Here is a 15,427-nt window from a genome sequence, read left to right on the forward strand (position 1 = left end):
AACAAATTTTTGGCAGTCTGATTAATAATTTTTTTTACGATTTAGCATTGATAATTTAATAAATAAATGCGACAGAACGAATTTATATTTCCAACAATAATTGTATATGACAAATAAGAATAGTATTATAATAGAAATAAAATAATAATAGAACTTATATGACAAATAAAAATTATTTGTAAAATAAAAATATGGTCGTCACAAAATTATCTTATTTTCTTGATTATATTAATAAATATTGGACATAAAATCACTACCGTATATGCACAAGAAAAGATAAATAAACGAAAACAAATTTTATTTTGTGTTAAATGGGGTCTTTTTAATGTATTCCGATAACTTATTACTTATCACAATATATTCAACTAATAAATTAAATTAACAGTCACTGCAAATGAACCTTGAAAAACGACAAATACAAAACTGTTCTAACGAAATTCAATTTGACAAAAAAAAAAAACCTATTTCCTTAAATAAATAAATTGGGAACTTAATTGTCCTCATATATTTTTAATAATATGGATGAGTAACAAAATAATTCTGTTTGTCATTTTAGAAGGTTATGAAATATGTCAGCGCACTCCACTACTGCGCAACGTAGGGCGCTCCCAACTATACCGTTTGGCTCTGAGAACAATCCCGTAGAGCTCTGAGAGCTCAACAACATTGAGTTATCAGAACTAAATAACATTATGTTACTGTAACTCTACAACGAATAGTAAACTGTGTATAGTTGTGGTAACTCTACAGTTAGGTTACCAGAACGAAATTTTTTTTTCCGTGTTAAGTGAGATTTGTTAATAGTTAACAAATCTTTATTTAAATGAAATAAATGAGTCGATTCAGTTAAATAAACCAAAACGAGGTAGTATTTGATTCAAAGTAATATATATTTGAATAAAAGAAATTTGTTAACATTAAATATATATTTTTAATTTATTTAAAATAAATCTGCGCATTTGAGCCAAACAAACTGTTTTCTCAGTGCAGGAAAAAAAATTGGGAATTTATTGTAAGCTTTATTACTTTAATTAAAAATCTATTAATTAAAAATTTGAATCAGTTTGTTCAGTACAACGACCTTCATTATTATACTATGGAATTTATAATTATAGAAACGGTCCAAGGAGATCGAATGGAATTTCTTCGTAATTCATAGATCGTGCTCAGGCCCGTTAATTGAAAATTCACTGTAGAATACAATTTCACCAGACTGGAAATTGCTGTAATACGTAAGGATTATCTTATAATGTCTTATATTTTTTATTACTTATTTAAATAATTATATATTAATTAAATAAAACGAAATAATAGATTTTAAACTCGAAAAAAATTATATATTCATTTTGATAAATAAATTAGTGTTTGAAAGTGAATTTAATAATAAATAGCATTGCTAATTGTACAAAGGAATATCGCAGTAATGTATTCACTTTTGATGTCAAAAGAGAGCTTGATAAATTCTTTCTTTTAATTAATTTTAAATTCCCTCGCAATTGTTAATTTTTTTAATTGAAAAATAAAAGAAAGGAAACTTTTATGTTCTATCTCTGTACTACAGTTATATTGATTAGCTTTTATTAAAAAATAAAATTTAGCGACTAATTATTTTTTACATCCTGTCACATTTGTATTAAGGTGTCTGTGCATATACACGTCGGTGTTGTAGCTAACGTATTTGAGTCACGCTAAATTTAACAGTCACGCAAGGCCAATTGAAAATATCGATTGCACCACTTATATTTGCAAAAAGGATAATTACTTTGCTGTTATTAATTATATTTGACCTCTGTATCTAATAATTCATTTTGATAAAATTTATTAATGTTAATTCTTGTGTAGAACAAAACGTTCAAAATAATATCGAAAATTTAACAATTTTTATTACCAAAATCACTAAAAAAAATCTCCGTATTATTTTTATTTATTTAATTTGTATGCCGACACAGAAAGAAAAATTTCTTGACCGGAGAACAAAATTCTTAGCTCAAGAAAATTTTCGGGTGCCTGAAAAAAGACCGAAGTTGTGTTGGAAGTAATTTTTTCTTAATTCAAATTATTATAAATACTTGATACAATAAATTTTTATATTTGATCAAGATTTTTAAATACTTTAGGGAAGCAGCGCCACCTACTTCAGCTGAGAAAAAAATTTTCTCACCTTGAGAAAATTTTTCTATTGAATATTTGATACCCATTTTGTATTATTTTAGCGTGCAATTATACATATTGAATGAAAAAAAATGATGAAATATTATTTGATCTTCCTATTTGACATGTTAATCGATAAAAATATTAATGAAAATTTACTTTTATCTTTGTATTTAATTTTTTGGAGCAAGAGAGAAATTTTCTCAAGACAAAAAAATTTACTTCTATCAAGAACTAAATTTTTTGGAGCTTCGAGGCTGAATTTTCTTAAAACAAGAAGATTTTCTTGACTTAAATAAATTTTCTTGGATCAAGATACGTATTTCTTAGAGCAAGAGAATAATTTTGTTGGAATAAGTGAAATTTCTTGTATTAAAAAAAAATTTTTTTTCGTTTAAGAAAATCATTAGAAAGAAAAATATTTTCTTAGCTCAAGTGAACCTTTTTCTCTGTGTGGAAGTAATTTTTTCTCAATTCAAATTATCATAAATACTTGATACAATACATTTTTATATTTAATCAAAATTTTTAGATACTTTAGGGAAGCATCGCCACCTACTTTAGCTGAGAAAAAAATTTTCTTACCTTGAGAAAATTTTTCTCTTGAATATTTGATACCCATTTTATATTATTTTAGCGTGCAATTATACATATTGAACGAAAAAAAATGATATAATATTATTTGATCTTCCTATTTGACATGTTAATCAATAAAAATATTAGTGAAAATTTACTTCTGTCTTTATATTTAATTTTTTGGAGCAAGAGAGAAATTTTCTCAAGACAAAAAAATTAACTTCTATCAAGAACTAAATTTTTTGGAGCTTCGAGACTGAATTTTCTTAAAACAACAACATTTTCTTGACTTAAATAAATTTTCTTGGATCAAGATACGTATTTCTTAGAGCAAGAGAATTAATTTTGTTAGAACAAGTGAAATTTCTTGTGTCAAAAAAATTTTTTTTTTTCGCTCAAGAAAATAATTAGAAAGAAAAATATTTTCTTAGCTCCAGTGAACCTTTTTTTCTGTGTATAATAGTGATAAATGTTATTTTAATTATGATAAATAAAATAAAATAACATGTTCCGTGTTGCAGCCCGATAATTTTCCGTGAAATTGAATGAGAAGGAAAAGATTATATTGTTAATGAGCAATAAAAAGTAAGTAAATGAAGAAAATGAGCGTGACGAGCTACACAATACATGTATAAATATATATTTCATATACCCATTCATTTATGAATGTATATATTATTTGTGTACACTCTAGAGTGTACACGGAACTTAATAAAGCAACAGAATCGACTCAACCGTGCACGATGATTACTGTTCGTTAGTAGTCATCTAATTTTATGGAATAATAGTCAGACAAACACGAGAAATATATAATATGTATACAGCATTAATTTGTTGCCATGCCAAGTAATTGAGTATACAAAACGCAGACAGAATCAAATAGAGTGGAGAGGTGAGATGAGATAAAATACAAGACTTTAGTTTATTGAGCTTATAACCATCACCAAAGCTTTACTTAGACTGTTCTCTTATCCGTTGTATACTTCTATGTATTAAAGTAGCGTAATTAAAGAATGCGAAGTTGCATTTCATTTCTCGGTTTTTTGGATTTCTTGCCTCTCCTATAAAGCAGAAGCACTCTCCCGGGCTCATATATTCCATCATTTATGATTGTACATTGAGCTAGCGTTTAAAAATCCATTGCAAAGCTTCCACGATTACTCCTAATCCTTTCTCAACAAACATTGCATCAATTCAATGGCTGACAACAATGAAAATGAAATTTAATACTTATATTTCATATTTTTTATTATCAAGTAACGATTTATTATTTAATACTGCATAATCAAATTAACTTTACACACATGCGATGTGTACGTATGCTGAGTGTTGAAAAATTAAAATTAAAATATTTATTTATTCAAGTATTTATCGTCCTCTAAGTGCTAATTTTTTCATAACCTACTTCTCTAAAATTTTTACAACGTGAATATTGATTATTAAATATTTGGTTTTTATTTTATCACTGAACAAATATTGTTATTTTATTTTTTAATATTCTTCACTTGAGTGGTCATTTTTTTTTTTTTATTGATGTTCAAGTGTTTCCACGCAACGAAAATGAAAACAAAGTATTGAAACACGCATTCATTACTTTGAAAGCTGCAATATATGACAATCGATTGAAGTAACAATGCAAAATTCGTTATTATAATGGAAGAAACGGACATTTTTTTATGTTGTTCTAGCAAATATTAGGTCAGTTACGATGGAGATTCAGAAACGAACAGACTAACTTATACATCGTTATACGTAGTTATGCCATCGTCAAATGTCTAAAGATATCTGCAATGTAAAATATAAGTTGTTTAATTAAAAAAAAATTCAGTTAATGTGAATCGATGTGATTATGTTGATTGTGAAAATGAGAATGAAAGAGATTATATTGATTTTTATGTTTATAAAAGTGTTGTGTTGTCAGATAACAATTTACAGTTCGCTTCAAACTGATTCAGACGTTCATTTCTACAGCCATGTGGTAATTGATTATTTTTGTACTTTAATATTATTCATCAATTAGTTTGATTTTTTCACTGACTTATAATTTACGGAAACGACTCCTTGAATTTTGTTTTTCTGACCACCTCAATCCTCTTGTTATTACTGAAGATTTGTATGATAAAATTAACGATATTCCGTGGGAAATCGTAGAGCCACCTACAATTATTCTCGATAAAAATTTTATATCCAAAAAAATCCAAGTTTTTAATTCGAGACACGCGTCATATGTATTGTCGGATTCTGGGTCGATTCATAAATTAAGAACGCTGTTCGATAATTTAAAATCAACAACAACGTGGAGTGTGGAATCTTACTTTTTTATCGTTGATGCTAAAAATTTTTGCGAAAACGCTCATGAAGTTCTCAAATTATTATGGAAGATGGATTTACTGTCATCTTTCTATTTGTGCCGAAAATCTGACTCTGGCGATTTGATAATTTACAATTACAACCCATTTACCAACTACACACTATATCCATGGAGAAACGCTGAAACAACTAGTCAAGAAATTGCTGAGAAGGGAACACTATTTTATCAACATTTCGATAATGGTAAATTTTATAAAAATTCATACAAATCATTTGATTCAAAACTTTTTACTAACGAAATTTTATCATGAATTACAGATCGGAAAGTTTGTCACAACATTATCTTCGACAAAACTAAAACGCTAGGCGATCATAAAGTTAAGACAACGACAATGTTTTGAGTACCAAATGCTACTCCTGATGATGTGATTGACGCTAGAAATGAAAAGATTCTAATTATTAAGGATTCAAGAATGTCATCCGTATATTCTTTTTTCAATTTGTTGAATATCGCACCATCTTTATATTTTATTCATCTGGATACTGTGATTGATGCTTCGAAAAATGGATACCTGAAAACATTAGCTAGTGGTAATTATGATATTAATAATAATAATAATAATAATAATAATAATAATAATAATAATAATAATAGTGATAATAATAACAGTAATTTCTCATTGCAGTGAACTGAGCTTTTCGATAAAGATAGTAGTAAAGAGGAATAATGAATATCTATAATAAGAATGGAAAAAAAGGTAATTAAATTAATTATACCAACACATTACATTAATAATTAAAAATGAACATGATAAAAATTAAATTTAAAAATGTTAGAATTTAAATTGCATTTTTTCTATTAAAAATTGTTCTTTTCTGTTAGCGCGTGGAAAACGACAAATGCGCGTTGTGGCTGAGCGTCCGCAATTACCACCAAAGCGGAGAATCACTCGCAGGACTGGAAGTCAGCCGAACCCGCCGTTGCCGCCAGAGCTTCCAGTATTGCCGCCATTGCCTCCAGGACCTCTAGCTAATCCACCAGGACTTCCAGCTGATCCATCAGGACCTCCAGCTAATCCGCCAGGACCTACAGCTGGTCCGCTAGGACCTCCAGCTAATCCGCCAGGACCTCTAGCAAATCAACCAGGACTTCCAGCTGATCTACCAGGACCTCCAGCTAATCCGCCAGGACCTCCAGCTAATCCGCCAGGACCTCTAGCAAATCAACCAGGACTTCCAGCTGATCTACCAGGACCTCCAGCTAATCCGCCAGGACCTACAGCTGGTCCGCCAGGACCTCCAGCTAATCCGCCAGGACCTCTAGCAAATCAACCAGGACTTCCAGCTGATCTACCAGGACCTCCAGCTAATCCGCCAGGACCTCCAGCTAATCCGCCAGGACCTATAGGTGATCCACCAGGACCTCCAGTTAATCCGCCAGGACCTCTTGCTGATCCACTAGTACCTGTGCAACCTCCAGCTAATCCGCCAGGACCGCCAGCTGATCCGCCAGGACCTCCAGCTGATCCGCCAGGACTTCCAGCTGATTCGATGTTACCTCTTGGACCTCCAAATAATGCACCATCACATCAACAAGTTCCTACTGATCGACAGTCACCACAAGGAGCTGCAGTCAACCAAAGGTTACTGCAAAGACCTCCGCAAAATCCGCTGCGACCGCAAGGTTTTTCAAATCCAAGGTTGCCGCAAGGTCCTCGTTCGAACGATTTAGGTGCAGTAGGTTTATCAAACCGGTCTATGAAGGCAATTAGACGGTTCAATCAAAACTATGAGAGATTTAAAGCTGAACAAGGACAAAAAATGCTAGGTGGAGTAGAACTCTATAATAAAAAATTGAAGATTGAAGACAATGAGCAACCCTCACGATCAGTTTCGATACGTCATGATAGTTCTACTGAATGTCGACACCACTGCACACTTCCTCCGCCTCCTTCACTGTCGCCAATGCCACCACTGAGTTCTGGGGAACATCCCTCTCAGTACCCTGCTTTCCCTCAATATGGTCAAGTTCCCCATCATACTATGCCTCCAGTTCATCAACATCCAGCCCCTCAGTACTTTATACCTTCAACCTCTCAATATCATATGCCCCCAGTCCCTCAATACTCCATGCCTTCTAACTCTCAATATTCTATGCCTTTAGTTCCCCAGTACTCTATGCCTTTAACCCCTCAGTACTTTATGCCTCCAGCCCCTCCGTACTCTATGCCTTCAGTTCCCCAGTATCCGCCACCACAAACTCCTCAAAATTCAATGCCGCATCACTACCCATATTCTTTTCCCGCTCCATACTATCCGCCTCGTTTTTAATGACTGATTACACAGAAGAAAGTATAATTATCATGATTATTAATATTATTATTATAAAGATTTTAAATCGAACATATATGTAGATCAAGATAAAAAAATGATAAAACTTTTATTAAAACGAATATATGAAATTTCTTTATTAAAAATAACCTTAGTGTTCCAAAAATTTTATTACTTAGCAACTTTAGGAGCTGAATTTGATTGCTTGGCTGAAAAGACAGTGTGCTAAATAAATACGTGTCTTATAAAAAAATAAAAGGTAAGCAGACAAAAGAATAAAAGATAAGTGGAAATTTATTATGTGAAATACAGAAGTAAATGAATAAAATTGTTATTTATATAAAAGAAGAGAAAGTAGGTGAAAAATGAAATCAAATATTTTATTTATTGTAAATAATTAAAATAATCCCTTTTAGGCCGTATAATTTATTTATTCCTTGGTAACGTTTTCTAATCGAGTAACTTGGTACTGATAAAAACAAATAAAATTGCACAGTTCACAAAGTAAATATTCCGTAGTTGAAAAATAGGTGCATGATTTTTTTTAGGGTTAGTTTAAAAAATTATTGATCCTGTTTTATGCTGATTACATGATTTCAATTCAACTGATAAAATTTTTGGAAAGTTTGTACTGTTAGTAGTAATCATATTTGTAGAATATTATTGTGTGTAGTGATTTTGTTGACTGGAAAACATGTCAACTTCTGATATAACCGTTGTTTTCAAAATTTACCGCCATAGTCTAGGTATTTTTGAAAAGTTCGTTGCAAATAAGCTAGAGGGCTGACCGTGGTGACCTGTTGTTTACAACATTATAAAAATATCAATAACAAACTATGTTAATACTGACGGAAATTGGATTATTAATTTCTGCCGAGATAATATTATATATACAAATAATTAAATCACAACAAGAAAAATTCAATTTTTTTATAACCAAAAGCATTTTAATACCGGAATATAACCTCGAATCATAACCAAGGATTTTTCTAGTAAGTACTCATTTATTCACTGATTGTTTTTTTAATAAATTTAATTGTTTAATATTAATTGTTTATTTTGTTATATTTCTAGGTTTATAAACTAAACATTCCTTTAAAGTTAAACTACATGAGTGTCAACATGTAGAATGTGACCTGCGAAAGAAGTTATAGCTGTACGTACAACTATCAGCAACTACACAAATTTGTACATTGTAGACCCGAAGAAAGAAAAAAGATTATTATGCAGAATTGAGATTCTGTCATTGTTTTATCGGTGGTAGTATTTTAAGTGGACTAATTCAGAGAAACCATTTATCAGGACAAAGTTATTACCAATCTTTGTCGAGCGCATAATTTGAATAGAAAAGTGTTGACAAAGTACTTCTAATTTTTTGAAGTATCAGTTTCCGTAACTGTCATAATATATGCTCACTCTTAGGAAACTAAAAGTACATTGTAAAATCAATTAAACTTTGACAGATTACGGTCGGGGAAGGAATTAAATTTTTCAACTGTATTCATCTATGTAGGTGACATAATTTTACACTCATAGTAGAACTTAAAATCAGGACTCAGGATCTTCTAGTGTTTTGGGAATTCTTATCATCGTTGGGATACCTTGAATTGGTTTCGTAAAGGGTTCTATTCCATTCATGAGTTTGTTCTTCTGATCAATGCTCCAGGTAAGAATATTACAATTATAAGACTTGCAATTTAAATATATTCATAACAATTTTTAATTTGCAGGTGTAAACAATGTCAGTGTAATCAACTATGATTGTCACAGCTGAGCATATATTTTCGTGCAAAGACTGTCTGGGTAGAAACAAGTATGAATTCAAGCTTTTATTTCTTTCGACTGGATTATTTTTGGTATGTCAATTTCTTGTAATTATTTGTTAGCGTACGTAGTAGATAAATTTGCATGTTGTAGAAATAAATTAAAAAATTTTTTTTCCCAAACACCTTTTAGGAAACTAAAAGTGCGTTAAAAAAATCAATTTGATTTTAATATAACGCCGTTGAGGGAATTATTAAAATTTTTTTGTAATTATTTGATGAATTAATATTCTTATATTATACAATAATATTGTTATATTATTATTATTATTATTTATTTAATATTTATGTAATCTCTTATGAGCTTGAGGAGCATGATAAATTTTCAAAATGGAAAATTAAATTTTTTCCCAACATCTTTTAGGAAACTAAAAGTGCGTTGAAAAATCAATTTGATCTTGATATAACGTGGTTGAGGGAATTATTTAATTTTTTTGTAATTATTGGATAAATTAATATTCTTACATTATATAATAATATTGTTATATCATTATCATTTTTTATTTAATATTTATGTAATTTCTTAGGAGCTTGAGATGCATGATAAATTTTCAAGATGTAAAATTAAATTTTTTCTTAAACACCTTTTAGGATACTAAAAGTGCGTTGAAAAATCAATTTGATTTTGATATAACGCGGTTGAGAAAATTATTTAAATTTCTTGTAATTATTTAATGAATTAATATCCTTATAATATTATTATTATTATTATCATTATTATTCATTTAATTATTTGTAATTTATTACTTGCTTTAGTTGCACGTTAGATTTGCATATTGTAAAATTAAATTTTTTCTCAAACAAGTTTTTGGAAACTAAAAGTGCCTTTAAAATTCAATTTCATTCCGACACAACGCGGTTGAGGGAAGTATATAATTCTTTAGTAATTTTTTACTAGCTTAATTAGCATGATACATTTGCATGTTTTAAAAATAATTTAAAAATAGGCTTTTATCCCAAACACCTTTTAGAAAACTGAAAGTCCGTTGAAATATCAATTTTATTTTGATATGACGCGGTTGAGGGAATTACTTAAATTTTGTTTGTTATTATTGTATGAATTAATATTCTTATATTATATTATAATATTGTTATATTATTATCATTTTTTATAAAATTTTTGGAATTTTTTACTTGCTTTAGTAGCACGATAAATTCGCATTGTGTAAAGTTAAATTTCTTCCCAAACACATTTTAGGAAACTAAAAGTGCGTTAGAAAATCAATTTTATTTTTATATAACGAGGTTGAGGGAATTATTTAATGTTTTTTTAATTATTTGTCAAATTAATTTTCTCATATTGCATAATAATATTATTATATTATTATTATTTATTTAATTTTTTATAACTTTTTATCTTGCTTTAGTGGCACGATCGATTTGCATTGTGCAAAAATCAATTTTTTCCGAAACAAGTTTTAGGAAACTAGAAGTTCGTTGAAAAATCGAATTAATTTTGACCCACCGCGGTTGAGGGAAGTATTTAATTTTCTAGTAATTTTTTGCTAGTTAGGGTAGCGTGATACATTTGCATGTTGCTAAAATAAATTAAAAAAAAATTTTTTTTTCCAAACACCTTATAGGAAACTAAGCGTTCGTTGTAAAATCAATTAGACTTTGACAGATCATCGTCGGAGAAGGAATTAAATTTTTCGATTCTACTCATCTACGTAAGTGACATAATTTTACACTCATAGTAGAACTGAAAATCAGGACTAAGGATCTTCTAGTGTTTTGGTAAGTACTTAAATGTCAATATATCGTCGTTCAGCTCTTGCTTTTAACTCTTGATTATTAATTATTTTTTTTTTTCAGTTTAACAAAATGGGAATTCTTATCATCGTTGGGATACCTTGATTTGGTTTCGTAAAGGGTTCTATTCCATTCATGAGTTTGTTCTTCTGATCAATGCTCCAGGTAAGAATATTACAATTATAAGACTTGCAATTTAAATATATTCATAACAATTTTTAATTTGCAGGTGTAAACAATGTCAGTGTAATCAACTATGATTGTCACAGCTGAGCATATATTTTCGTGCAAAGACTGTCTGGGTAGAAACAAGTATGAATTCAAGCTTTTATTTCTTTCGACTGGATTATTTTTGGTATGTCAATTTCTTGTAATTATTTGTTAGCGTACGTAGTAGATAAATTTGCATGTTGTAGAAATAAATTAAAAAATTTTTTTTCCCAAACACCTTTTAGGAAACTAAAAGTGCGTTAAAAAAATCAATTTGATTTTAATATAACGCCGTTGAGGGAATTATTAAAATTTTTTTGTAATTATTTGATGAATTAATATTCTTATATTATACAATAATATTGTTATATTATTATTATTATTATTTATTTAATATTTATGTAATCTCTTATGAGCTTGAGGAGCATGATAAATTTTCAAAATGGAAAATTAAATTTTTTCCCAACATCTTTTAGGAAACTAAAAGTGCGTTGAAAAATCAATTTGATCTTGATATAACGTGGTTGAGGGAATTATTTAATTTTTTTGTAATTATTGGATAAATTAATATTCTTACATTATATAATAATATTGTTATATCATTATCATTTTTTATTTAATATTTATGTAATTTCTTAGGAGCTTGAGATGCATGATAAATTTTCAAGATGTAAAATTAAATTTTTTCTCAAACACCTTTTAGAATACTAAAAGTGCGTTGAAAAATCAATTTGATTTTGATATAACGCGGTTGAGAAAATTATTTAAATTTCTTGTAATAATTTAATGAATTAATATTCTTATAATATATTATAATATTATTATTATTATTATCATTCATTTAATTATTTTCAATTTATTACTTGCTTTAGTTGCACGTTAGATTTGCATAATGTAAAATTAAATTTTTTCTCAAACAAGTTTTTGGAAACTAAAAGTGCCTTTAAAATTCAATTTCATTCCGACACAACGCGGTTGAGGGAAGTATTTAATTTTCTAGTAATTTTTTACTAGCTTAATTAGCATGATACATTTGCATGTTGTAAAAATAATTTAAAAATAGGCTTTTATCCCAAACATCTTTTAGGAAACTAAAAGTGCGTTGAAAAATCAATTTTGATTTTGATACAACGTGGCTGAGCGAAGTATTCAAATTTTCTGTAATTATCACCTAGGTTGAGTGGTACAATAAATTTGGATGCTCTAAATATAAATTTTTGAGAATTATTTTCTCAAACACCTTCAAAGAAACTAAAAATGCGTTGAAAAATTAATGTGATTTTCACACATCACAGTTGAGGGAAGTATCTCAATATTTATCATTATAGCCTGAGTAGCACGATAAATTTTAATGTGGTAAGAATTAATGGCGACGAATTTCTTTTCTCGAACATCTTGTAGGAAGCTGAGTATGCTTAGAAATCGATTTGATTTTGGTATACTGCTGTTTAAACAATTATGATATTTTTGTCTACTTATTGCTAGGAATTTTACATATTTTTGTGCAAGCTCTGGACCAAAATTAAAATTTTTTTTTTCTTTTGAGTACCTTTTACAAAGTTAAAAGTGCTTCGAGAAATTGATAAGATTTCAAATCAATGCTGTTCAGAAAAATGATTTACTTATAAGCAATTATTATTATTTATTTACATTTTACAAATAACAACACTGCGAATTGTATCTGTAAATTTACCTTCATAAACAAAACATCCGGTTGCAAAGTATTTCTATTCTAATATAAAAATTATATTTTCACAGTAAATCCTTTGCATCATTTAAGTTATAAATACTCAAAAGATGGAATTTTTCGAGAAACCTAAACGTCCCTTAGAAAAAATATTTTTTTTTTTTTTCATGAAGAAATTACAATATAAATTTTTTCACTAACGGATCGTAAATTTCTCAATTTCCATTGAAATACATGCCCTACTACATACATTTGTGTTTGAAATTATTTTCATCCAAATGATGTATTCGAATATTTTTTCCAATCTCAGAGTAATTCTGAAATAATTTTATTAATTGTACATGAAATTATTTTTATTTCCCAATTGTCGTAGTAGACAAATACTTATAAACGACTTAGATGTCTCTAATCTACAGTATAAGTTTGATCCATAAGATTATTTATTTTTAAATGAATATTTTGCCGTTGGTGGCGTTTGCTGTCATGGGTGCAAGACTGAATTACCGACAGATCACTATCCTACAGGTTCTTAATGAAAGATATATGCCCATTGCAAATACTAATTATAAATATACTGATATGCTGACTTATTATAAAGAAAATACATTTTCAATAATAACTCAAAAACGGACTTTTTTGGCAATAACCGGTCAAATTGTCAGCGAACACAATTATGAAATATTTTTAGTTTCGATCATTGTTATACTATCAGTTGCTATTTGTATAGTAATACACAATTACTTTGCATTCGGTGTTTCTCTTCTAGACGTTTTTAGTCTGATATTTAATATGGGAATAATGACACCTCTCGGTAGATTGTCGATGCGGTTTGTGTTTCTCATAGCAACTTTTTTTATTTTCTCGGCATCTTCAGCTATTCAGAATGAAATATCGGCTCTTCTAACGGGACCGTCTCGTTACGGTATTGACACTTTGCAAAACTTGTTCGATCATCGTTATCATGTCTTTTATGATCAGGAATTGCATCAGGATATCTTAGACAAAAATATATGGGTTACTGACGATGATAAAAAATTCTTGCACTCTTGTGATTATTTTGAACTATATAAATGCTCCGGAAATGCTCGTAAAAATTCTACAATCGCTTGTATTTATAAAACCAGTTTACAATTAAAGTACATGAAACAATATTTAAACATGTATATGTCCAAAAATCCAATTTTTACAAAATATTATGCACCGTGGACCCGGAAGAACTGGGCCCTAAAAAAGAAATTTGACAAAATCGGACAGAGAGTATTTGATTCCGGGTTTATAAATTATGATGATGGAAAAGATATTATTAATTCATTAAAGAAAATAAGAAAAATAGATAGAATTAAAGCCTCTGAACAAATTGACGAAGTAACCGAAGACGATTTAATACCTACTTACATAATTTTTGGGGTCAGTTTGATCATTGCGTTTTTAATTTTTTGTGTCGAAGTAATAATAGGAAAAATGTCCACTCTTTCTAAAATCGATCATAAATAAAGGTTGTCAAGAGTTGAACCAAAAATTGAGCGCTCTAAGCGCCGAAAGACTATCAAAAAACGCAAATGTAATCGTAATAAAAGATCATGGTATCCGTGAAAATAATTTGTTGATGGTGTTGATGGTGAATTTATTTCAAGAGTTTAAAAATGCACATTCCATCTATTGATTATAAAATAAACCAGTATTTTTAATGTAATAATAAATTTATATTGCATGTTTTGTTGAGTGATGAGTGATCATAATATATCAATCGATTAATTCACTTAGAACTGAAATGAAATGGATTATCATGTTATTTACTATGTAATAATGAAAAATATATTGTTGTGTTATCAAAATCTCAATTTTTAATTATTAACAGCCATAACTACTTGTTTTGTTTTTATTCTTTTAATTTATTTAACAATAGATCAAGTCTAAATTAAGTTTGATATGTTTCTATTTTTACTTTAGTTAATTGTTGTATATTATTTTTACCCTCAAGATTTTTTTAGTTGTAATTATTAATGAGAGTTTTCAATTTTATCTCCCCTATTCCACATTAAATATTTAATATCAGCAATTGGTAATTATTAAAAATTGTTTATTAGCATTTCTTACTCGACTCGATACTCAGTAGAATGTACAGTGTGCAGTGAGTACATTCGGATCCACCACTGGTGATTATTGAGATTGGATAATCATGCGATGTAAATCGAACGCACACGTCGGAAGTAAATTACGTTAGTTGTCGTGCGTATACGCTACATATGTTCCGGCATTATAACACAACACACAGCATTGTTATACACCTACAGTACTCTTGGGGGTTTAATATATACAGATAATGCGTATACATACTAACATGAAGTAATATTGCTGCAGTGGGAAAATTTACCAGCTTGCACGTAGTTCAAGGCTCGACTCTGCTAGTGTACTATTGAATATATATATTTATATGTTGTGATTACAGCTTCCAAGCACATCTCAACCTGAATAATCTTTTTGTTTACTCTGTTATGTCTGATAAAATTACCAATAACGAGATTTCGTTATAAAAATAAATCGCAATGTAGGAAAATACGTTAAAAAAAATCTGGAAAACGGTTGA

General features: G+C 29.0%; 2 protein-coding genes across 3 annotated transcripts in view; one reads left to right on the plus strand and one right to left on the minus strand.

Moving 5' to 3' along the window:
- Positions 1 to 15,427, minus strand: part of LOC123275055 (TOX high mobility group box family member 3-like) — a 398,558-nt gene that overhangs the window by 355,475 nt on the left and 27,656 nt on the right. The window lies entirely within an intron of this gene.
- LOC123275056 (basic proline-rich protein-like) lies at positions 5,723 to 7,434 on the plus strand. Its single transcript, XM_044742961.1, has 2 exons — positions 5,723 to 5,795; positions 5,921 to 7,434. Exons 1-2 carry the CDS (start codon positions 5,765 to 5,767, stop codon positions 7,366 to 7,368), a joined length of 1,479 nt encoding a protein of 492 aa, XP_044598896.1. The 5' UTR covers positions 5,723 to 5,764; the 3' UTR covers positions 7,369 to 7,434.

This window comes from Cotesia glomerata, linkage group LG1 (assembly GCF_020080835.1).
Source record: "Cotesia glomerata isolate CgM1 linkage group LG1, MPM_Cglom_v2.3, whole genome shotgun sequence".
NCBI classification, from domain to species: domain Eukaryota; kingdom Metazoa; phylum Arthropoda; class Insecta; order Hymenoptera; family Braconidae; genus Cotesia; species Cotesia glomerata.